The sequence below is a fragment of the Mercenaria mercenaria genome, chromosome 15, assembly GCF_021730395.1.
Source record: "Mercenaria mercenaria strain notata chromosome 15, MADL_Memer_1, whole genome shotgun sequence".
Taxonomy (NCBI): domain Eukaryota; kingdom Metazoa; phylum Mollusca; class Bivalvia; order Venerida; family Veneridae; genus Mercenaria; species Mercenaria mercenaria.
Window position 1 is genome coordinate 38,342,854 of NC_069375.1, and position 26,297 is coordinate 38,369,150.

Consider the following 26,297-nt stretch of genomic DNA (forward strand, 5'->3'; position numbering starts at 1 on the left):
AGTGGTCGCAGGTAACTTCTGCATTAGTATCAAGTCATTATAGTAAGGGGTATTGATGCTAGACGAAACGGTCCCATTTGGTTAACCTCGTACGGACGGACGGACGGACAAATGGACGAACGAACGGACAGGACAATGACTATATGCCTCCCGCATCAGTAGATGCCGGTGGCATAAAAAAGGTTTTCTGAACCAAATATATCATCACCCCATCTATAATAGCTCAACTATTTCAATTTTTTAAATACAATAGTTATTGTTGTCGCACATTTGTCAGCGTCCACGCAGCCGTTATATTTTAAGTTCTATCATGACTCTCTTTGAAACAACATTGCCCATTCGTCACATAATTTTCCTTCTGTAGGCTAAATTACGAGATTATTATTAATACCGTTTTGCGTTGGATGTGTACATATCCAACATATTTTGGTACTACATTTTTGTAAACTACCAAATTACGTTGAGTGTAACGCATTTTGCTAGTGACTACCACAATGCGTTGCTACCATTTCCAGGTGCAACAGCCTTCGACAATTCGCTCGAATATGAAAGAATTCTACATTCTGCATTGATAATGGGGTAACCTCTCAAGTTCACCAAAAAAAGCAACATACCATTTGGCATATTTTTTCCTATGTTTAAGAATAATCTTATAAAATTTAATTGAAACTGATCAAATAGTACAATCCTCGAAACCCAAGACTTACGACCCATAAAATAAACAAGAGGGTCATGATGACCCTGGATCGCTCACCTAAGTAATATGAGCTACATGTTTCAAATGTAAAACTGATGCTAAAATATTAAGGTCAGTAGGTCACATTTATGGTCACTGAAAGTCAGTGTTAAGATCCGTGTGCAAAACTGTATATGCCATTCAAATTTCAAGGCTGTATCTTAAGAAACAAGAAAGTAGGTCAGTAGGTCAAGGTCACAGTCAAATGACCCCTAATTAGTTGGGTTCATCAGGTAATTATAATTAATCAGTCTAGGAAATATGATCAGATAATTTGTGAAGTATTTTTCCTATGTAAGTCATATAAAAACTAAGTGACCCTCGGGCTGGGCCTCTTTTCACCCCAGAGGCATTATTTGAATAATCTTATTCGAGAGCCACTAGGCAATGCTACAAAGCAAATAGCAAAAGCCTAGGCCTTGAACTTTCTCTCAAGAAGATTATTAAAAGTTTTTTCCTATGTAAGTCTATGTAAAACTTGGGACCCACAGGGCAGGGCCTCTTTTTACCCCAGGGGCATAATTTGTACAATCTTGGTAGAGAACCACATGGCAATGCAACATACCAAATATCAATAGCCTAGGCCTTGCATGTTCAGACAAGAAGATATTTTCCTGTATGTCTATGTAAATCTTGGGAACCCCGGGGCAGGGCCTCTTTTCACCCCAGGGGCATAATTTGAACAATCTTGGTAGAAGACCACAAGGCAATGCTACATACCAAACATCAAAGGCCTAGGTCTTGTCGTTTCAGACAAGAAGTTTCTTGAAGTTTTTTTCTTGTACAAGTCTATGTTAAACTTGGGACCCCCAGGGTGTTGCCTCTTTTCATCCCAGGGGCATAATTTGAACAATTTTGGTAGAGGACCTCAAGGCAATGCTACATACCAAATATCAAAGGCCTAGGTTTTACAGTTTCGGACAAGAAGATTTTTAAAGATTTTTTCCTATATAAATCATTGTGAAACTTGGGACCCCTGGGGCGGGGCCTCTTTTCACCCCAGGGACATAATTTGAATAATCTTTATAGAGGATCATTAGATGATATCACATGCTAAATAGTGAAGCTCTACGCCTTGTGGTTCGGACAAGAAGATTTTCAAAGTTTTCCCTATGTAAGTATATGTAAACAATGTGACCCCCAGGGCAGGGCCATATTTGACCCTAGGGGAATAATTTGAATATTCTTGATAGAGGACCACTAGATGATGCTACATACCAGATATCAAAGCCCTATGACCTGTGGTTTTGCACATGAAGATTTTTAGAATTTTTCCTTTCAGTTGCCATGGCAACCAGAGTTCTGCATGGAATTCAATTCTTTGAATAATTTTGAAAGGGGGGTGGGGGGGGGGCACCCAAGGATCATTCCTATGAAGTTTGGTGTAATTCTGCCTTGTGGTTTTCAAGATTTTTTTATAACATGTTGACAGACGGACAACGGACATTGAGCGGTCACAAACTTTGACTCAGGTGAGCTAAAAAGGAGCTATAATAGCATTGAACATGTGTAGCTGTAGATCTTAAGGTAGTAGCCCTGACCTGGCTTTTTTTGATAACTGAAAACAAGTTCAACAGTTGTCTTTTTTGTTTTAGAAAATTGCCATTGTAGTTAACCTGTGCACAAAGATAAGACAAGTCTTCAAACAGTAAAAAATTGGGATATTTTTTCAGGCCTCTCTTGCTACAACTAAAAATTACAATTTTAATTTTTGCCGCATTTACCCGTAACACCATAAATTGCAATAATGCCATAGCTATGCCCATTCCATCATTATATCCCGCATGTGTTCCATCATTTTCTTAGTTTATTTTGTTCTTGTAGAAATGTTCTTCTTGTGTATCAGTTAACGTATAGTTAAAGTCACTAAGCATGAATCAATCAGTGAATTTGTGTTCTGTGATTAAACTTGGTAGATAAGACGAAAGATTAGTGAATGAAAAAAAGTTTTGCTTATAAAGCTTTTATTTAATGTTCATTATCCCCGAAGAAAGGTCGGAGGGATATAGTTTTGGCGTTGTCCGTCCGTCCATCTGTCCGTCCGTCTGGAGCCATATCTAGGAAATGGTTGAGAATATTTATTTATAACTTCATATACATGTTCATCACTACGAGTTCTTGCGGCCCGTCAAGTTTCAGTCAGATTGCCCAAGTAACACCAGAGTTATGGCCCTTAAAAATTTCTAGTGTTAACTATATAGGGTACTATAAATATGGCATAATCCGCATCATAATTTTTGATATATTTGACCTAGAACTATGAAACTTAAACAGAATTTAGATCATCATAATGCGGTTGTGTACACACAATTTTGTTCGGATTTATATATAAATTAAGAGTTACTGCCCTTTAATTGTATAAAAATCCACATATTTGTACATAACAAACTTACCATTTGGTAGAATTTCATTAAATTTCTTTCATTCTTCTCCATGAAAATTTATTGTTAACATGTGAAGTTGTGTACCCACACCTGGTCACCCCCTTACCTTGATTACATCCCTCCCTATCCCCTGACCCTCCCCACACCCCCCTCCCCCCTCAAAAAAAAAAAATCCTTATTTAAATTTTTTTTAACAAACTTCATATACATGTTCACCACTATGAGGTTATAGGGCCCATCAAGTTTCAGACAGATTGCCCAAGTAACGCCAGAGTTATGGCCCTTAGAAGTTTCCAGTGTTAACTATATAGGGTACTATAGATCTATACATACGGCAATTTCTGCATCATAACTTTTGATATATTTGACCTTGAACTATGAAACTTTAACAGAATTTAGAGCACTATAATGTGGTTGTGCACACACAGTTTCGAACGGGTTTCTTTTGTAACTTTAGAGTTATTGCCCTTTAATTGTATAAAAATTCACATATTTGTACATAACAAATTTACCATTTGGCAGAATTTCATTAAATTTCTTTCATTCTTTTCTGTGAACATTTATTATAAACATGTGAAGTTGCGCACCCACACCTGGTCACCCACTTGCCTTGGTCACACCCCCTCCCCTCCCCCCACCCACCCTACTCAGCCATGTTCAAGATATCTTACCCATGTTCTCTTAAGAACATCTGTTCTTTTAAGTTCAAATGTACATGTTAAACAGCAACACCTGGTGCCAAATCACTCAAAGACAATATTTCGTTCCAGTTAAACTTCAAGCTCACATTTCAATTAACTGCATTTAATTTTAAAAGCTAAGCTTACTACAGTAAGCATATCCCATTCAAAATAAATTCTTTAGTCAGGATCAAAGTATCAAACATTTATAATGGACTCTTTTATCAAACATTTTTCTGTCAAACTGATTTTGACTAATGAAATTATTTGCTTCTTATAAACATTCTTAACTTTTTGCCGAATATATTTTTTTGCCATTCCTCACCACAAACCCTTTCGGCTGGGGATACCAATTCATCGAATTTACTTCTTTTTTTTTTATAAACTGAACAGTTTGCACTTCTCTAGACTTTCACCAATAGTTCTTAGATATCTCGAGACTGATTTGGCAACATGTAGGCTAAATATTTTTTGTTTCTGATCAAATATTGGTCTCGGATTGTAAGGCTTTAAACCAGTTTCTTGTAAAATGCATTGCCATTAGCTAGGTCTGTAACCATGTTTGTATCACAGTAACAACTAATGGGAATAGACTGAAACTTTAAAGACTTTCTACGAGGACCCGACCTGCAATGCATAGGTTTCAGAACTCTACTTTAAATATTTACCAAGATATGTCCATTTTTTGTATGTATTAAAGCTGGTATCTCAGTAACTACAAGTTGGAATGAATTAGAACTACATACTTTTGTTCACTGCGACGATTAGTCATCAAACTTACAGATTCCATAACTGCCTTGTTTTTAAACAGAGTTGTGTCCCATTATTTAACCAGGAGTTATCTGCCCGACTTATAGGTGTTAAGACTAGGAAGCCTTGTGTGAAGTTTCAGTCCAATACATTTAACGGTTAATAAGACATGACCTTGCACACAAAACTTTAACCAAGGTGTGATGTAGACGCCAATACCGTTGCCTGGGTTAAAGCAGAATAACTCTTCCTGTTTTTCATTTATATCAAACATCTGTAAGAAAATAAAACAAAAACGTGGCTTCTAATTTTGTACTCCCTTTTTTTCCTATTTTTTTGTATTTTTACAAACTGTGCAAAATAACAATATGTACAATTTTAAACCTGTTGGCTTTTTGGTAAATCAAATTAAACATTATAGAGTAAAAATGTTCTCGACACTTCTTTGTTTCCATTTTGTATGAACACAATATGTGGCTACATTTTCATGATTTCTCATCTTAGCACTTGTTTAGAAAATTCTTGCACAAGTCTAAAAATAGCATGGTCCTGACTGGATAAGAAAGTTTGTGAAATGGAACGACTAAGAGTAGCTCCCGCTGGTGACTGAGATCTGGGACTTATCTGGGTAGAAGATGCCGGAGACTGAGGTCCACCTCTTCTTATGTAGCGCTGAATACCAGACAATATCGAATTCTGAAAGTAACAAAACATTTATAACATTTTATGATGTTAAATTCAATACACAGTGTACAGAAACTAATTCCAAACAAGTATAGATTTTCTTCTTTTTTAATATAACAAAAACAACAGCTATTTGTAAAATACATACATGTATGTCTCAATATGACCTGTTGAGGTAATCTGATATGTGATTTTGTATTCAGTGACCGTGACCTACTGACCCTAACACCTCACGGGTCATCTACTGACCACAAACAATCATTCTGTCAAGTTTGTCACAGTATGCAAATGCTTTCTCAAGTAAATGATCAGAAACCAGTTTCAGTTTCAAGGTCTCTGTGATCTTAACCTAATGACCTCTAAAAACAGTGGTTACCTTCTACCAGTATTGAATCTTGTATTATGTAAACACTATTTTTTAGCACTAACAAATGAACACAATTTTCATGAATGAATGAAATCTGAAACGATCTTAAAATGCAACAGCAAGGTTTTAAAATAATATTACCATTTCTGTGCCAAGTTCACGTTTGAGAAGCTGTTTTTCTCTGGACTGAACATTAGGATCCTTCAAGTACAACATTCCCTGAGACATTGTGAGATACAGGGCATTTTCTAACACAAACATAACCAGTGACCTGAAAAAATGATTGAGAACAGTTGGCATATACAATAACTTCTTTTATGTAGAATCAAGTACACCACACTTTAACTGAATGAAAACATTGAGATCTTTTAGTATATTTGAATCACCAATCCTTCCTCAGACTTTTAAAAGAGGGACTAATGCCCCGGGCTGAACATTAATATTTCAAATATCATGCAATCAGATAAAAGCTAAAGCAATTTTATACAATTTCATATTGTATAAATATAATTAGGGGTACTAATGTTTGTCATCAGTAGGTGTGTGGTATACTTTCTGATGCTGTAATTTTTTAGGAAAAACACATGCACTTTCATAAAACTTCGTTATATCTTACTTTGGGACATGTACACTGAGCACATATGTACCAGAAGCTGTAATCCAAAGCTGTTTTATTTACTCTGGAACATTTTGACTGAGTAACAAATTGAATGTAACTGGAGATGTACTGTGAAAATGTTCCATAACACACTGACTACTGAAGATCACTAACTTTGGAATATGTTGACTAAGTACAGGCCTACCAGAAGCTGTAATTTGAAACTTTTTCAGTCACTCTGGAATATGCTGATTGGTGAAGGTGTGCTAGCTGTGGTGTAAAGCTATGTTTCACTTATTTTGTAACATGCTGATTACAGGAGTTGACTAAGTATAGGTTTTCCAGAAGCTGTAATTTGAAATTTTTTCATTCTTTCTGGAACATGCTGACTGATGAAGGTGTGCTAGCTGTGGCGTAAAGCTATGTTTCACTTATTTTGTAACATGCTGATTACAGGTGTACCAGAACCTGTACAGTGAAACTAGTTCACTAACTTCAGAACATGCTGCTGAGTACTGTACAAAAACTGTCTCACTTACTTCTGAACATGTGAACTGAGTACAGGTGTACCAGGACCTACAGTGTAAAACTACGTTTTACTTACTTTGGCGCATGTTGACTGAAAAATGGTACACCAGCTGCAGTGTGAAACTGTTTCACTTACTTTGAAACATGTTAACTGAGTGCAGGTGTACCCGTACCTGCAGTGTAAAACTAACTTACCTTGACACCTACTGACTGAATACAGATGTAGCAAAAACTGTAGTGTAAAGCTGCTTCACTTACTTTGAAACATGTTGACTGAGTACAGGGGTACCAGAAGCTGTAGTGCTGCTGTCTTGCTTCTGTGGAGATTTACTTCCATCCATCTAAAATACAATGAAACAATCATATGTGCCCAATATATATATATATATATAATTACTTAAATCAATATGTTAATACCAAATACCAACATGAAGGAAAGATGAGGGAGTGAAAGCATATCTAACAAAAGAACTAGGTTAGAGATCTGACCTTGACTTTGGAAAGCAAAAGCAAGAAAAGTTTAAGTTTTGTTTGTTTTGGGTTTAACGCCGTTTTTCAACAGTATTTCAGTCATATAATGGCGGGCAGTTAACCTAACCAGTGTTCCTGGATTCTGTACCAGTACAAACCTGTTCTCTGCAAGTAACTGCCAACTTCCCCACATGAATCAGAGGTGGAGGACTAATGATTTTAGACACAATGTCATTTATCAAATAGTCACGGAGAACATACTCCCCACCCGAGGATCGAACTCGCGACCCCGCGATCCGTAGACCAACGCTCTTACCTACTGAGCTAAGCGGGCGGGCTAAAAGTTTAAGTGATTACTATTGATGCAGATGAGAAAGTCAAAATATCGACATAACTTCAAACATTTTTCCCCCAATTCTTTCTACTTAATCATACTGTATTGCTTTCATATAGAACAAAATAAAATATATCACAATGATATACATGTAATGAAAACAGAACCTTACAGGAGCGTCTTTTCATGCCAAACTGATAAAACTGACTTCTCTGCACCAGTGTGCCTCGGCTACATAACTGCTTGTTCATGGTAGCAATTACATATTATATCAGTTGTGGGGGTAAATATACTCAAACACAACTGAATTTCAATATAGTCTGCACTGTTTCCCAAACTTTTTACCTACCTTTGTCAAGAGACGGAGACCAACACTGACACATGACAGCATGGTTCCAAAAGTGGGTGGGGTATCCTGGTCTGCTGGAGGGGTGCTGAATCCAAGAGCTAGAAATGGTTCATACTCTCCAACATCCATATTCTAAAATAACAGTTACAACAACAATTCAAAACATGGAATATGGAATCATTATTTTTAATGACTACATATTTGATTTTAACATTACTTATACTCGACAAAAGCTATGAAGGGCCTGTTATAAACCATGTTAGGTTAGTGTAAAACTTGGAATTCATCATCAGGCAATGTATCACTATTTTTTAATTGTCTATAAGAATTGAACAACAAGAAACTGGCTTTCAATTCTGCCAATGAGATCATTATAAAGTATCTGTTTTGTTTGCTTCAAGTAGCACTGTGACACTATATGGTTACTTTCCAGCTTTTAATGGTGCAAGAAGACTCTCAAGAGCCATTCTGGAAATTATTCAATGGACAGGCAGGCACATGGGTAGAGCAATCAATCTTTTGCACAAGACAACTTGGTCAAATTTCAATGCCACACATGAGAGGCAACTGATTCAAAGTCAGTAAACTTAAACATTTGGTCACAGAAAGCTGTTTAAGATTCAACATTAGATACTCAATATATATTTTTACATTTTACTTTAATGAGTTAATTGGTCCAGACAACAGACCTATTAAAATGTTATTATTACATACATGATATGTATATTTTTACCTGATCAACAAGTATCTGTACAAGATCTGGACTAAACTGTCGCAAGGCAACAAAACATTCCCCTAGCACCTTCAACATACTGAAAATTCAAAATGCAATCGGATAATGTGCAACACTGAGAGAGGAGAGATTTTCTAAATCTGACATAGCAGTCTGAGCCAAACCTTTCAATAAATAAATACATACCTGTGCTAAATATCATCTATGACTATAACCCTTACACTGCTAAATTTCTATAATGAACTTGTTCATCTTTCAATCTGGACAATACCATTAACTGTTAAAAGGGGTGTTTACCAAAAAGATACTGACTGAATGGCGAACAGTCAAGGTAGAATCACTTGTTGCCAGAAGGATAAAGGTTAAAAACCATGTTCAAATACCTAAATTTTATTTATTTCTATATCAGGCAATGCAAGATTGTAAGTAACATCTCCATAGATTCTGTATATAGAAGTATGATCATTTACTTTGTTTCTTTATGTAAAACACCAATCACCTTAAAAATAAAATGAGCTGCATCATGAGAAAACCAACATAGTGCATTTGCGACCAGCATGGATCCAGACCAGCCTGCGCATCTGCACAGTTATGCGTGGAAGCACAGGCTGGTCTGGATCCATGCTGGTCGCAAATGCTCTATGTTGGTTTTCTCATGGCGCGGCTCAAATGCTCGCGCAAGCAGTATATCTCTGTATTTTGTACTACATAATTATGTATTTTTAGGCATAGGCATTGAGAAATGAAGTCATATTGAAAAGGTAAAGTTTTGTGTTATTTTCAAATTATTTTTCATTTTGACACCTACCTATGTTGTACTTGTACATGTTGTACTGTAAGACTATCTATCACCTACCTATGTTGTATTCATACGTGTTGTACTGTAGGACTGTCCATCACCTACCTATGTTGTATTCGTACATGTTGTACTGTAGGACTGTCCATCACCTACCTATGTTGTATTCGTACGTGTTGTACTGTAGGACTGTCCATCACCTACCTATGTTGTATTCGTACGTGTTGTACTGTAGGACTGTCTATCACCTACCTATGTTGTACTCGTACGTGTTGTACTGTAGGACTGTCTATCACCTACCTATGTTGTACTCGTACGTGTTGTACTGTAGGACTGTCTATCACCTACCTATGTTGTACTCGTACGTGTTGTACTGTAGGACTGTCTATCACCTACCTATGTTGTACTCGTACGTGTTGTACTGTAGGACTGTCCATCACCTACCTATGTTGTACTCGTACGTGTTGTACTGTAGGACTGTCCATCACCTACCTATGTTGTACTCGTACGTGTTGTACTGTAGGACTGTCCATCACCTACCTATGTTGTACTCGTACGTGTTGTACTGTAGGACTGTCCATCACCTACCTATGTTGTACTCGTACGTGTTGTACTGTAGGACTGTCCATCACCTACCTATGTTGTACTCGTACGTGTTGTACTGTAGGACTGTCCATCACCTACCTATGTTGTACTCGTACGTGTTGTACTGTAGGACTGTCCATCACCTACCTATGTTGTACTCGTACGTGTTGTACTGTAGGACTGTCTATCACCTACCTATGTTGTACTCGTACGTGTTGTACTGTAGGACTGTCTATCACCTACCTATGTTGTACTCGTACGTGTTGTACTGTAGGACCTACCTATGTTGTACCTGTACATGTTGTACTGTAGGACTGTCTATCACCTACCTATGTTGTACTCGTACGTGTTGTACTGTAGGACTGTCTATCACCTACCTATGTTGTACTCGTACGTGTTGTACTGTAGGACTGTCTATCACCTACCTATGTTGTATTCATACATGTTGTACTGTAGGACTGTCCATCACCTACCTATGTTGTATTCATACATGTTGTACTGTAGGACTGTCTATCACCTACCTATGTTGTATTCATACATGTTGTACTGCAGGACTGTCCATCACCTACCTATGTTGTATTCATACCTGTTGTACTGTAGGACTGTCTATCACCTACCTATGTTGTATTCATACGTGTTGTACTGTAGGACTATCTATCACCTACCTATGTTGTACTTGTACGTGTTGTACTGTAGGACTATCTATCACCTACCTATGTTGTACTTGTACGTGTTGTACTGTAGGACTATCTATCACCTACCTATGTTGTACTTGTACATGTTGTACTGTAGGACTATCTATCACCTACCTATGTTGTACTTGTACATGTTGTACTGTAGGACTGTCCATCACCTACCTATGTTGTACTCGTACATGTTGTACTGTAGGACTGTCTATCACCTACCTATGTTGTACTCGTACATGTTGTACTGTAGGACTATCTATCACCTACCTATGTTGTACTTGTACATGTTGTACTGTAGGACTGTCTATCACCTACCTATGTTGTACTCGTACATGTTGTACTGTAGGACTATCTATCACCTACCTATGTTGTACTGTAGGACTATCTATCACCTACCTATGTTGTACTTGTACATGTTGTACTGTAGGACTATCTATCACCTACCTATGTTGTACTGTACATGTTGTACTGTAGGACTATCTATCACCTACCTATGTTGTACTTGTACATGTTGTACTGTAGGACTATCTATATCCTCTGTAGATGCCTGATGTTGTAGAGTTGGTAGAGGTAACCTTTCACTGTGTCGTCTCTCATGCTGTTCTCCCGTTATACCTTGATGCTGTAATAGGAAAATGATAGAACCTTTCTACTTAAAACTATACTGATAAATGAGCCGCGCCATGAGAAAACCAACATAGTGCCTTTACGACCAGCCTGCGCATCCGTGCAGTCTTGGTCAGGATCCATGCTGTTCGCTAATGGTTTCTCTAATTGCAATAGGCTTTGAAAGCGAACAGCATGGATCCTGACCAGACTGCACGGATGTGCAGGCTGGTCTGGATCCATGCTGGTCGCAAATGCACTATGTTGTTTTTCTCATGGCACAGCTCAAATGTCCTTTGTTTGTTTGATACTTGTCTTACCTCCACTTTTCATTTGATTTGTCAGGTTTTCAAGTGACACAGACACAGTAATAGGCCATACAGTAATCTTCCAGTTACAACTGCGGAAGACCCCAGGTATCCATCAGCACAAGGCAAATGGATAAAACCATCAATGCTTCATTAAGTTAGCTGGATGGCTTTCCCAAATTAAAGAAGTCTACTCTACATGAGAGGTTTCAACCTGCATTATTCACCACCACATCTATTAATATGAGCTGCGCCATGTGAAAACCAACATAGTGCATTTGCAACCAGCATGGATCCAGACACAGTCTGGTCAGGATCCATGCTGTTCGCTTTCAAAGCCTATTGCAATTAGAGAAGGCATTAGCGAAGAGCATGGATCCTGACCAGACTGCCCGGATGTGCAGGCTGGTCTGGATCCATGCTGGTTGCAAATGCACTATGTTGGTTTTCTTATGGCGTGGCTCAAATAGTTGTCAGTTTAGCTTTCCAACAACTTTCCCATATTAGTAAGAGGGGAGTACAAATTACTTCAAACAAATTGTAAATTGTCTTTTGTCAAACTTTCCTCTCACCCAGTCTGCCCCATGCAGGGATCAAACCTGCTACATCTACATTATTAATTCTGCTCTCTCCTTAATAAAAAACAATCTGAGTTTCGAAACAGAAACATCAGGAAATCTTTATTAAAACTGAATGTTCATGAATCTAAAACACTATCTGTCTCACAGAACATTTAATCAATTATCAATCAATCTTAACACCAAGTTTGACAAAAATTCATCTAACTTTTTAAAACATATTTTCGCAAAAACTCTGAAGTATACAATTTTTGTAGACCTTTTCAGAATTAGCTTCTGAACCATTTGTTTATGAAATGATAATTACTTTTCAAGAATATCTCTTCTATCTTATTTTGATATCCAAATGCATGGCAAAACTCCTCGGCTAAAAATCCTTTTTGAATTAGGTATCTTTAATCGTTTGACTGCTCACCTCAAGAATATACTGTAAATATCTAGGTCGTATCAGTAATGACACAAATGTCTGGCACATGTATAACAGGCTCAACTGAAAGAAATGGGACATAAACATAAATCTATATATACTAAATGCAGAACATTAAACATTTTTATGACATGAAACTTTTTTCCCAACAAATCACACCGGACTAGTAAATGTAAGTCCTTGAGAAATACAATGTGCATACACAATTTTGTTGTCTACTTTAAAATAGTTCAACTTTTCATTTGATAACCTTACTGTTCTGTTCCTTCAATAGTTTTCCTGTTTGCTAATAAAAGTTCTAAAATCAGTTAAACATGAATGAACACGCCTCTAAACTATCAAACCATTTAAAAGGTTACAAAATTTAGATTTTAGTAACTGAAATTGTCTTCAGTATAATTCAGAGACTTAAAGCTAATGCTCGTGATAAAATGAAAAAATTAAAATTGAAAGAATGAAAATGATACGTGAATTTCTTTTCAAAGGTCATGTGACTTTGAAAGGTCACATGGTCTTTGTGATAGCAATGATAAATGTAGTGCCAAGGGAGATAATTGCTGCTGAGAGTTTGGGACTAATCCTGACCACCCTTATGTTTAGTGCACTCTGAACCACTGTGCCATTATACTTCAAACTGGTCCATGAAGTAACAGTATACTTACAACACGCTTACAGCTCCAAACATACCAAATACTGTATTTTCTCATATTTTTGACATGAAAAAAATACTACTTTTATCTTGGTTGGGTAACCTGGACAAAAAAATCTAATTTCAATACTTACTCTATAGAATCTAACATGTATTTAGTACTCAGTAAACATAATAAAGTGTAAATAATCACTTGTTAAAGTTCAAAAAACAAATGAATCATCTGACCCACACTTAAAAATTAATCACTTGTGAATACTTTTGACTATACAATAATAAACATACCAGTATTTTATTGAGAGATTCAGGTAAATGCAGCCTCCATTCTCTACTGAAGTTTGCTAGATGACTGACAAACAAGCACGTCTTCTCTACTTCACGGAACATGTCACTGCTCAAACTAAACCTTGCTATCTCTAAACACTGTAAGCACAAATACATGAGTGAACAAATGTAACTTTTATAAACATATTATAGTCCAATTTAGAATTACCTTTCTGTAAAGCTTTGATCTACCTATGAACCGTACATTCCTAAGCAAGCTGTATTTCACTTTATTTCATTTCAAACAAGAGCTGTCACTAATGGTGACAAATGCCCCCGCAGCGCCTTAACCTTTGACCTGGTGACCTTGACCTTTGACCCCAAAGTCAATAGGGGTCATGTACTCAATAAGTACTATTAGCATGTGAAGTTTGAAGGTCCTGGGTGCAGTGGTTTGCGAGTAAAGTGCCTTCATGCAAAAAGTTAACGTTGTGACGAAACGAACGAACAAACGAACGAACGGATGGACAGTTGAAAACTAATATCAAAGGCCTGAAGGGCCCGAGAGTCGGCTAATGATTGATTACTGGTAATATAGTGTACCAGTTTCAGTTTGTTTTTTTCCCCCAACAGAACAGAGATTTTGTTACAATAGATGAAATGGACATTCAATTGATGCCTAGTAAAACTTTGATAGACATTATACACGTATTTAAACCCAATGTATTTCTCTACAATTGAAGAGTGGTTCGCAAAAATAAAAATGTTGAAAGTATAAACTACAATTTGACAGCTGAAACTGAAACTGCTTTATTTGATTTTCGCCTAATTTTACACATAGTATATTCACTGGCGTTGTACATTAAATTAAAAAAGAAAAATCATGATAAACTATATACATAATGGTATCAAACAATGAAACACGACATATTTGACAAAATTACTGTACAGTGCAAATTACAACATAGGGTATAAAGCATACGTCGATCACACTACATAGTAGAGTATACTCAGCGTCTCTACCATATTCAGTCCACCAACAGAGAAATAATCAGAACCATGATTCAAAGCTTTTAAAAAACAGTGTTTTGAGCTTTTTCTTAAAAGTGTCTACCGAATCAGAATTTCTCACTTCTACTGGTAGTTTGTTCCATAGTTTCGGCCCTACAGTTTGAAAACGTCTGTCGCCAAATGTTTTACGTTTGTTAAATGGTACCTCGTATCAACCTGTAACAGAGTCTGAAGACCTTAAACTACGTTTTGGTGCTTGCTCCGATAATAATTCAGTCAACTTGAAGTTAGATGGAGCTTGGCCGATTGAACAATTAAACATGACAGTTAAAATCTTAAATTCAATTCTAGCTTTGATAGGAAGCCAATGTAATCGGAACAAAGCTTGTTTTGAACTGTCGTACTTGCTGAGTCTTAAAACGAGTTTGGCACACGTTTTGTATCCTTTGCATTTTCTGAATTTCACAGTGAGGAATACCATACAATATTGCATTGCAATAATCTATATGTGAAATGACCAGTGATAATACCAGAATTTCAGTAGCCTCTTTAGTAAGGTATTTTCTAATATTTTTGATTCTAAGATAATTAACCATTGCGGTCTGACATTTTCTCTTGACATGATCCTTAAACCTAAGATTTTCATCTAAGAATGCCCCTAGGTACCTTATACAATGTACTGATTTGATTTTGTCACCAGCAATGTCAATTTCTGTTATTGAACATTTGTCAAGTTGCTGTCTACTACCGAATAAGATGAATTCGGTTTTTGACGTATTCATTTTAAGTTTGTTTTGTTTCATCCAGTTATCAATGGTGAATGCACAGTTTTCAAGTTCTTGAATAGCCTGTTTCTCATTTTCAACTGAAGTTGGTCGAAAGCGTTTGTTGGCAATATGGTCATCAGCAAACCCAAACAAACTGGGGAATGACATTAAATAGAGTTCCTGCGTAAGTGAGATAGAGCCAGGGGCCTAAACAGCTACCCTGGGGAACGCTACATTGTAATGGGCGTGGAGTTGAAACAGCAGTTTCTACACTTACACTACAACTGCGTGCCCTAAGATAAGAGTCAATCCAGTTGAGAGCTGTACCACATAGCCCATACTGAGAGTGTAACACTTGCACTAAAATATCGTGGTCAACAGTGTCAAAGGCGGCACTCAGATCCAGTGCAATTAGAGCACTGACCTCCTGATTTTCCAAGCCTTCCAACAAGTCACTGGTTAATCGGAGTAAAGCCGTTTCGCATGAGTGAAAGCGTCTATACGCTGACTGATTCTAGGGAAGAAGATGGTATTCAGCTGACACTAAGATACTGCCCATGACTATATATATTTTTCCAGTAAACATTTGCCTCTGGCATTACCAACCACAAGCAATTATCGGCTGGTATATATTCAAACATGATAAAATTTGAATATGACAATATATATATTGAAATTTTATAGCGCGGATTGCCACATACAGTTTGTAACGGATGGACGAAAAAACTGTTCATATATTTCACATATAACGGGCCTGGCGATAACCCGTGTCATACATTAGGTATTGGTCAATCATATTATAAGTGATGTGAATTTAAAGTATACTTAATTTTGCGTTTAAAGATATGTAAATGTTGCTGAGTGTCAATATATAGTGTCATGAATGTTTACATTGACAGGAAAATTGCGCATTCGAAACTAAGGGAAGTTTCTCGGACTAGCTACCAATCCGATATTAATAAATGCAGTTCATTTTTAGTTAAAACCATCATTTATTCTATTTCAGACCTGTTAACCACTTCAAAACCATGTCAATAGTCCCCAAGTACATGCACTTTCAATTATCCATTTTGATTCATGTAGACAGTCAGGCCCGGACTGGGCTGAAAAATATTTGAGCCATTTTTACGTTGGGTGTGGGGAGGGGTGTTCCTTTGAATGGCAGTCAGATTTTGAAATGGGCATTGTGGCAGGTGGTAAAAGGGCAAATGTATCAAACTGTAAGGTGGCAATATGGGGAGAGGGTGTGGGAGGATGCCCCCTCCTGCAAATAGAGTTTGGAGTATCACCAAAAGAAAATTTTGAAAATGTACACCCTTGATACAGCCTTTGGTGCAAACTGAAAATTTTATGTTTCAATTTCTAAATATTACCTAGATTCTTTTTAGTATTACAATATCCAAAGTATGAATGACTGTCACTTCATATTTTTACTTTCAAGTCATGCCGCAGGATTAGAATATAAGTCTGATATAGATTCTATGTATGTGTTATAAAATTAAATTCTAGAATCATTTCTGTTACAATAATATCTATCATGTCTGTTACTTTAATGTTAAAATTCTATAACACAGCTCGATATTTAACCAAAATATTATATCCGGATACGTACACTTGTCTTAATTAATACCGCCAAAATCCCCAGTTTCAACAATATGTTTTACAAATTGTGATGATACGAAGACAGTTTAGCAGCAATTGGCAGTATCTGACATTGAAGTTTACGGTGAAATTACCTCTTATTTAAATCATTTCGTAAAAAGTTGTTTCGTTTCGTCAAAGCAGTCTAACATAGACGATCTACTTTCGATTTCGAAAACTACAAGAAAATACAATTTAATGTTTTGCCTTTTGTTTATTTCTCGAAAAATAAGAAATAAAATCATTTTTAAAATCAATAGCAATTAAACAAAACAGTAAGAGCTTCTTCTCCCGGTAATTTATCCACTTACTGACTGCAACCCATGTGTCATTATGAATAGGTGACGGTTTCATTTTTTTGCGACCTGAATCGTAAGCAAATTATCCGAACCAGTCAAAATTCCGGAAAGGTTACGATTTAGAACGAAGTTATAGACGTTTGCAATTTCGCCACTCGCGATTTTGCATCATTTTTATCTGGCCGATCTTCGTTGTATTTTTTCGGTAAACCGAAGTCCGTATTTTCAAACGCAAAGTCGTAGAAGCGTTGTTATAAACAGGTCACGTACGTTCGCCGACAAGTGCCCAGAATGTAGTTAGGATTCATCCACGAAGAAGTAACGTACTGCACATATCTTATTCGGGTCATTTAAAATGAAGCTGCCATAATTTAATTTCATCGATGTGGTAAACTCTTTGATAAGAGACATTCCAATGCTTTCAGAGGTAGCCGACTTAATAAAATACTAGCAGTATGTTCCGGAACTATATTTTGTCTTTCGCTGGATGTTACGCAACCTTGGTAACCCTGCGCAATTCATGAAATGCACAGCGCAATACATTTGTTATTTGAGCAATGATTTTAAAGATTATTTTTTGAAACGGACAGAGTAACAAATGGATAATTTGGTTAATAAGTTAATATGCAGTTTTTATTTGAATTTGTGAACATCATATTTGCTATTTTGTGACAAAAGGGCATAAAATTAGTCACCATAATCATATATGCGCAAATGTATTACCAAATCCCGCAGAATCGTTATGCGTGTTTCTGCTTAATGAGTTACCGCGGAATAAAGTACGTGGCTTTATTCGAGTATTGCACAATTACACTTAATAAATTTGACAGATTACATCTTATATTGGTCATAGCAATTGGGATTGACATAACTTAACTTCATCCGATCAATGAACTCTTTGAAATTAAAGACAATCTAATGGAACTACATCAATTCGCTGTGTTGTGAGGTCATTTAATGTGAATGAGAAATCGGGCGACAGCAAGGACTCGTCAAACGCTTTCAGCGTTAGCCGACTCAATAACTCCCTTTGGGGGCATAAAAAGCATTGAAAAACATGGAATAAAGCCTTTTAATCTGAACATGGAATAAAGCCTTTTAATCTATCTGTTTTCAATGATCACATACCTGTTGAAGCCTATCCTGGTGACTACCGACAAAGTTGAAGGCATCTTCCAGGAATGAGTATTTCATGGTAGCCAACATCGTTGTATATAAGTCTAAACACAGACAGTAAACACTGTGCCAGGTCACCTGTGGCTGCTGGGGCCTCACTGCTTTACCCTGCTTATAAATTCAGATAAACAGTCTTAAAATAAATGCATTAAAACATCCTGCTAACTTTATATGTACTTGAACGTGTTTGAAGTGGTTTATCGGTAAGAGTGAGAGAAGATAACTGAAGTCCTGTTTTAACCCTTAGCCAGCTAAACTTTCAAAATGGACTGGTCAATCATTCAATTTGGGCAATACCTTTTATTATTTAAATGGATTTTCACTGAATTTTACTGTCCGAGTAGTGAACAGTGTAGACCATGATCAGCCTGGATGTGCAGGCTGATCATGGTCTGCACTGGTTGCAAAGGCAGAATCACTTCCCACCAGCAGACTAAGGATTAAGTAATTCAGCAAATCAAACTGCAAGGTCTATGTTTTGTTTTGTTTCACATTATTCAGTTTAAAGTCATACTGACACAATTTAGGTCTTATGGTGATGTTTAAAATGCATGGAGAGCACAGGTGTCCTCCAGGCACACTGGTAAAACCACCAACTAACTGGATGATTTCATCAGATGACAGAACCCTACATCCCTTCTAGGGCCTCAAGCCTTCGGCAGTAACTGGTAACGGATTCAAAGTCAAATATCCGAACCATCAGGCCACAGAGGTCCTTGCAAAAAAGTAATAAGAAAACCAAGAACCTGAGTGTAAATAAAATGTAAAAATCTTCTCTATGGCTTGTCTGTTGGGTAGTTTAACACAAAGTGTCAAGTCTTTCAGTGACTTTAAAGCTTCAATAATTGAGGAAGACCCTGGTTGCCATTGTGAACAACATTTTTACCATCAGTGGGCATATGGATAAAACATTGACCTTCAACAAGCATGCTAGATGGCTTCCTTCTTTGACTCAAAGTCCCACATCAGGAAACAAGGTTATAAACTCAGTAAACAGGCAAGTCTGAAAGTTTTTACAGCTGACTGGTTGAATCCCAGCTAAGTCATGAAACTGACCAGTAGTATTGTTGTACTTAAAAGACTGGTCGCCAAACTCAAATTTTAAAATCTTAAGACTATGCAATGATGTAAAATGAGCTGGGCCATAAGAAAACCAACATAGTGCATTTGCGACCAGCATGGATCCAGACCAGCCTGCGCATCCGGGCAGTCTGGTCAGGACCCATGCTGTTCGCTAACGATTTCTCTTAGTCTAATTGCGACAGGCTTTGAAAGCGAACAGCATGGATCCTGATCAGACTGTGCGGATGTGCAGGCTGGTCTGGATCCATGCTGGTAGCAAAGCCACTATGTTGGTTTTCTCATAGCGCAGCTCAAATGAAGAAGACTAGACATTAGAAACCATGACAAACTCACCTGCCCAGGTTTGGGACCAGGGTACGAGACATCTCCATTCTGGTAACAATATGTGACTGGTAGACACACATGCTGGGTCAGACCTGCCATTGCTAAACTCTCAGCTCCCTTAAAAGCAAAATTATAGAGTCGTTGAGATATTTCCTGTTTTACAAGAACATTTTTATAATGGTTCAGAAAAACAAGTTAGCAAGCACTTACAAATCTTTATGTCTTAAATTACAGCAGCTCAGTCATTTTTGTTTAAAGTTACTTTCAAAAGTACTTCAGTTACATAACTGAGTTATGAAACCAGTTTCAAAACTCTAGCATTTAACTAATAATATCGGAGCACAAATTTGATATTTTCAGAGTGGTTTCCAAACTAAGTACTATCAGTCTTGGATTCTGTGCAATATCTTCTTTGCCACTTCCTCACATCAATCAAAGGTGATTCAGAAGGACAAATAACCTTTGACACATTGTTCTTAGAAAATCATCAAAGAGAAATCCGTATTTGCCCATGATTCAAATCTACCAGTATTGCTCTATACCTATTGCACTAACCAGGCAGGTTAAGTTTTGTCAAATAAGTTACGTCATGAGAAATGTCAAGAAAATACAAAATATCTCCAGTAAAGTGACTTTTCAAAGCCAGTAACTGTAAAAACATTTTAACTGTTCTGGCATGTTCAAATTTCCTATGGGACAAAACAATATACATTTATACAAAGTTTGACATACACTTCCCACTGTAAAAAAACAAAACATATACAACTAACATACCTTCTTATCTTGCGCTATGGTGAGGAAGAGTATAAACAATGGCTGTAGATAATGCAAGCTCTCCTGTGTCTGAAACAAAATCATTGTTTAATAAGAAGGGTTTCAAGTACTCATAGAAGATGAACAAATCTGGGAAAGATTTTACTTGTTTTGGGATTTGTGCAATATTTCAACAGTATCTCACCAGAGTTCTTGGATTCTTTACCAGTAATAACTTGAAAGAAATTTCTCCACTTGATTCAGGTAGAGAACACATGATTTCAGACACAGTGTCTTCTATCTGAACTTTAGAACATACGCCTCTCCCTAGGATCAAAATTATGATACTGCATATCCATTCTACTAATCAAGTGAAGCGAGCACGCAAGTCTTAAAAAAGCAACAGTACAGTAGACATGAATGATTCTAACTTTGCTTATTTTTCATCCTCACCTATGATTAATAAAATCAACAATTACATACATGTTGTTGCTTGGTTAAAATCATACTTCAGCAATGAAATGTAAGTAACAGTAGAATAATTGTCAGAAAAAACTATTTATTTATTTGGGTTTTATGGCGCACCAACACAGTATAGGTTATATGGCGCCAAACAGGACTACAAATTTTGGTTCCACATCTCATTTACATCGAAATAAAAACATGAGGTATGGAATCAAAATTTGCATACCTGCTGGAATCACAGAATTACTGCAAAACCAAGTGTTAAGACCCTATTAGTCGCCTCTTACGATCATGCAAGGGTAAGAAAAAACGAAGTTTTACCCTTGAAACACTTTACAGTTTTCACAGATATAACAGAAAGGAATTTCGGATCAAATTTCTCTCTTACATACTGCATTATTTTACCATCACCTTGAGGTACATATCAGGTGATAAAGGAGGGCTTTTAATGATTTCTTGTGCAATAAGCAACCATTACACTCACCTTGAGATATATATCAGCTGATGACAGAAGTGCAGGTAAGATCATATTTTCTTGTAGTATAGGTAACCATATCTCACTGTCTCTGATATGATGTATCAACTCCTCTACTGTGCAACATGCAACTGTCTGTAACTGTTCAGTAAAACAACTCATAAATGTTAGACAAATGTATAAATATGACTTTTATACTCCTATTTCTTCTGACAAATTAAAAGAACACATCATTTTAATACTTGGTGGCCTCTTAACCTACCCAGTGCTGCAAAAATTAGAATAGGTACTTGTTACCTGCATGTATCTTACAACCTCCCCAAGTGAATCAGAGGTGGAAGATGAATGAGTTGTGTCTAACTGTTAAAGAATATCTTAAATATTTCTCCTCAATTTGGAGGGGCAAGGGATTTGGAGTCTGCCAGCTTCACCACTCTGCAACCAAGGTCCTTTCAATATAGTTTATACTTAAATGAAATCTACTCAATCATGATGACAAAGTGAAAAACTTCATATGAACAGACAGGGTGATTAAATCATAACATAAATACAAACCTTCAGCCTATGATCTGTGTGAGCGAATGATTTTTCTGTGCTTTCCTGGGCTTCTCTCAGTCGACGCAGCTCCTGGGGTTGTGGCAATTCTCTGGTACTCTGTAGCAATACTTCACAGGTAGACACCAGAATTGGTCCCAACTTTTGAACATCAACCTCTGGGAAACAAAATATTAAATTGTCACAGAGATAAATTCATGCTTCTCTGACTATTCTGTACATAATACACTGTTGCAAGAACATATGGTCAATTGTTATTTTTTTTATTATACAAGTAATCATAAAACACTGCAACATTAATTCAAACTGCCATATCCCGCTTACATATAATGCATTACAATTTCAGATATATATTCAAGAACAAACTCTTACCTAAAAACTGGCCTTCAAGAATAAAAAAAAACCCTGCCGGATGACAGCAATGCTCGACTATTCAAAAACCTTGTCATTTAAAAAAAAGTTAAAATTGAATGCATAAAAAGTCACACAACAGTTGTGACAAATGCCCCTGAAGCATGCCCAAGAATGCTACAGTTGTATGCACAAAATATGCAAAAACAGTTTAGGTATAGACCCTTTTATGACTAGACAAAAAAAATGTTATCAAAAGGTAACTTGACCTTGGAGCTAGGGGTCTTGGTAGACTTTCAAGTGTGACCTTGACCTTGGAGCTAGAGGTATGGGTCTTGTGCATTATGGGGAACATTTATGCAAAGTTATTTCAAAATTCCTATATGGATGGCCGAGTTACAGCCTGATCAAGAATTTACACAGACAGTGCGATTTTAAATATGCCCACCTTTGAAGGGGGAGAGGGGGATGGAAGATGGGCATAGATATGGGCATAGCTCCTGAAAACATGAAGAGTAATGGAACCTGTGCAGTGCAGGTCAGATCATCACAATGAACAGGTGTGTGAAGCTTTATTCCATCTAGTTATCAAGATAGGGACGCATATAAAAACTTTCAAGACGTGGATGCAGATGGCAATGCTGACAGAAATTTGATTGCAACAGATTTACAAATTTTATGGATAGCTGAGCTAAAAACTCAGTTTGAAAACACTTAAGAACGGATAGCCTTTAAAACACAGGTTATACATACTCTTGTGTGCTTCCAGCCTAAGATATTGTAGAATGGCTGTTACAGATCCCAGTAATCCAATCTGTACAGATGGTATGATCATATCCCCGCTTGACATTGTCAAGGTCAAGGTCTCCAGGGTCCTGTCTAACACCTGACGCCATACCTTGATGGAACTGGAATAAAATGAGTCATAACATCAATGCAGGACAGTGCGTACCACAACCAACAAATACTGGTAAGAACTTGTGAATTTCCAAGCTATATCAATGAGCCTATTATGAATGACTTGGCGGAGACCAGGCTTTATAAAACTGTTGAGGGACTATCACAGCTGTTCAGTTAACTTAACTAGTTATCCAGGATTCTGTACAAACACCAACTTGTTACTGGAGGACCAATATCTACAGATATATTGCCTTCAGTCAAAACATCCAAAAGAACATTGCTTTGACAGGTGGATTAAATTCACCACCTGCGACATAATTAGATGACAAATAAATGTCTATTGAAACAGACTTACCCAACAACAGACACAAGAGTGATGTTAACATTGTACTTTGTATAACATATATCCTCTGGAAAAATTTCATAAGTAATATATATATATATATATAAAGTCAAAAAGATGTGCATGCCCACTTAATGCGGATGACATATACAAAATTTCATTTTAGCTGGCCTTGAACCTTAGAGACAGGCGACTGATGTTCATACATGAGTTAGTACATTAGTATGACTAACAGATGGACAGTTCAAACACTATATCTCCCAGGTCTTGAAAAAGATTTACCTTGTCCAGCTTTTCACAAGGGTAAAGAAAAGAGCACTGCATGTCTGTGACAACTTATGTCTCAGCTCTGACAGAGAGTTGGTAAACTGAAATATAAATATAGTTTGATTACTCCCAATTTGTTTCACTTTTCAAAAGAAACAAAAAATAATTTTTGAAAGACAACATACATTTTTTTCACAACTAAAAACCTTGCAAATAATTTAGTTACCTATTAAAAATGAATGGTTCAGACCCTCCAGGAAGTGACTTAAAAGAAGAACACTAAAAAGTATTCCCTACACTTTCTGTATACGAAATATATACCAATAAATGATTTCTTCAACTTTGGATATTGAAGGACAATCATCTAAGAAACAAAGATATGCAATCAAAGTCATATTTATCTGCCCCTGAAAATGGCATTTTTGGGGAAAATGCCATTTTCAAGGGCAGATAACTCTTTTTTCCAATACAGGTGATCTATGACTTTAATTGCATACCTTTGTTTCTTAGGTGATTGTCCTTCAATATCCAAAGTTTAAGAAAGTCTGTTATTGGTAAATATTTAGCCCATCTCAATGCCTTTTAGTGTATAAATATAATGAACTACATAAGAACTTGCCAGCATACCTGTGCATGTATGGCCTCCAGTAGGTCTACAACTATCAGTTCCTTCAAACCATCATCTAGCTTCAGTTCTACAACCTGCAACAAGAAAAGGCAGATAATTATATACTAAGTGAATCTACCACGCCTTTGAGTTGTGGATAAGGAAAACTCAACCTTGGTTAAGACTTTGTCCAAAACTGAGGTTCTAGCCAGTCAACCCTCTCCTGGCCATTTTTTTTTTGTTAACAAAGCACAATGATTCAAAGGAATCTGGTAAAGAGTCACCTGTAGAAAACTGCTCTGGAATTATTTTAAAGTCTTGTCTGCAGTTTCAGAGGAGAAGATTTTCAAAATTTTCAAAAAGGCATAGACAGAAAACAAGCCCAGTTGGCAGCCATACCTTTTAATGAAACAGAAATATTTGAAGAAATTTGGTAAACGGTCACTAAAGGAACACTTCTGTGAAATTATTTTCAAATTAGGTCAGTGGTTAACTGTTTCTGAGGAGGAGATTTTGAAAGTTTTTCCCTTTGGTAACATAGCTAGCTGAATTCTGTACAGATAAATCTAGATTTGAAGGAATATGAATGGGGATAAGTATGTCTGAAACTGGACTGGTGGTTTCAGAGATATTCGTTGAAGAAACTGTGGATGGATATACATCCAACGATCGTGCTCAGGTAAGCTAAAAAAAATTAGTATCTGTATTTACATTTATTTTCGCCAGCACAACCAGGAAGTTTTTCCAGGCAAGAAGCAGTTTGTGTATTGGATGTTCCGCAGCATCTGTGCTTGTGTCCAATGACATGTCATGTGACCCTTCATCAGCCATCTTTATACAGTCTGTGATATACTAAAATAGACAACAGGTATTTTGTGTGAATTCACTCTGCTTCAAAATGTGAAGAAACTGGAATGTTTCGTATGAAAATCTGAACTTCAAAAACCTCTACTTTATGTGTGTCTTTACAACAAATTGGACTATATTGTAGACTGTTGTATTACCTAGAGCTGTCATGTCGAGTTAATTCTAACTTTCTGGCATGTCTTTATGAAACCTGATTTACTTACTTTTTAAACACAAAATATGAAAAAGAGTACTTTCACTCATAATTGATTACGTTTTAAGAATCTGTCCCCTTGACATGTGGCTTTCCACATTTGAAGAAACCCTAAACTTAACATGACAAACAAATCTGAATCAAAAGATAAAATGACTGAATGGCATAACTGAAGGATGTGAAGCTCTGGGGAAAAGAAACAATTATACTCACTGTTGACCAGTATTTGATTCTGCCTTTTTCTGCTAATTCTTTCAGAATTTTCTTTAAATTGTCGTCTAGTTTTGTGCTGAAAATATATAATTATGTATTAAAGTATTTTTTCTTGATTAATATAGCCTTTAACCAGTACCCTTCTACAACATAATTCTTCAAATTTCATAAAACCTATAACCAGGTACCCCTCTACAACATAATTCTTCAAATTTCATAAAACCTATAACCAGGTACCCATCTACAACATAATTCTTCAAATTTCATAAAACCTATAACCAGGTACCCTTCTACAACATAATTCTTCAAATTTCATTAAACCTATAACCAGGTACCCTTCTACAACATAATTCTTCACATTTAGTATAACCTATAAACCAGGTACCCCTCTACAAAGTAATTCTTCATGTTTCATATAGCATACAACCAGTTACCACTCTACAGAAGAAGCTAGGGAACAAGCTGTAATTAGACATTTCACTGGTCAATATCAC

General features: G+C 36.6%; 1 protein-coding gene across 2 annotated transcripts in view; it reads right to left on the reverse strand.

The window, feature by feature from the left end:
• Positions 1-4,852: 4,852 nt before the first annotated feature.
• Positions 4,853-26,297, reverse strand: part of LOC123555468 (nucleoporin NUP188-like) — a 75,118-nt gene continuing 53,673 nt past the window's right edge. The window contains exons 30-47 of one of the 2 annotated variants that reach the window (XM_053525052.1): positions 25,804-25,879; positions 25,242-25,382; positions 24,551-24,625; positions 23,939-24,024; positions 23,167-23,321; positions 22,063-22,220; positions 21,517-21,648; positions 20,589-20,657; positions 19,824-19,931; positions 18,360-18,518; positions 13,535-13,672; positions 12,589-12,663; positions 11,173-11,303; positions 8,615-8,693; positions 7,882-8,013; positions 6,986-7,068; positions 5,743-5,872; positions 4,853-5,246 (exon numbers count right to left, since the gene is read on the reverse strand). In XM_053525052.1, the coding sequence (XP_053381027.1) occupies positions 5,046-5,246; positions 5,743-5,872; positions 6,986-7,068; positions 7,882-8,013; positions 8,615-8,693; positions 11,173-11,303; positions 12,589-12,663; positions 13,535-13,672; positions 18,360-18,518; positions 19,824-19,931; positions 20,589-20,657; positions 21,517-21,648; positions 22,063-22,220; positions 23,167-23,321; positions 23,939-24,024; positions 24,551-24,625; positions 25,242-25,382; positions 25,804-25,879 (2,128 nt within the window). In that variant the 3' untranslated portion in view covers positions 4,853-5,045. The remainder of the gene's footprint in view (positions 5,247-5,742; positions 5,873-6,985; positions 7,069-7,881; positions 8,014-8,614; positions 8,694-11,172; positions 11,304-12,588; positions 12,664-13,534; positions 13,673-18,359; positions 18,519-19,823; positions 19,932-20,588; positions 20,658-21,516; positions 21,649-22,062; positions 22,221-23,166; positions 23,322-23,938; positions 24,025-24,550; positions 24,626-25,241; positions 25,383-25,803; positions 25,880-26,297) is intronic. The other variant, XM_053525053.1, reaches the window with a different exon arrangement.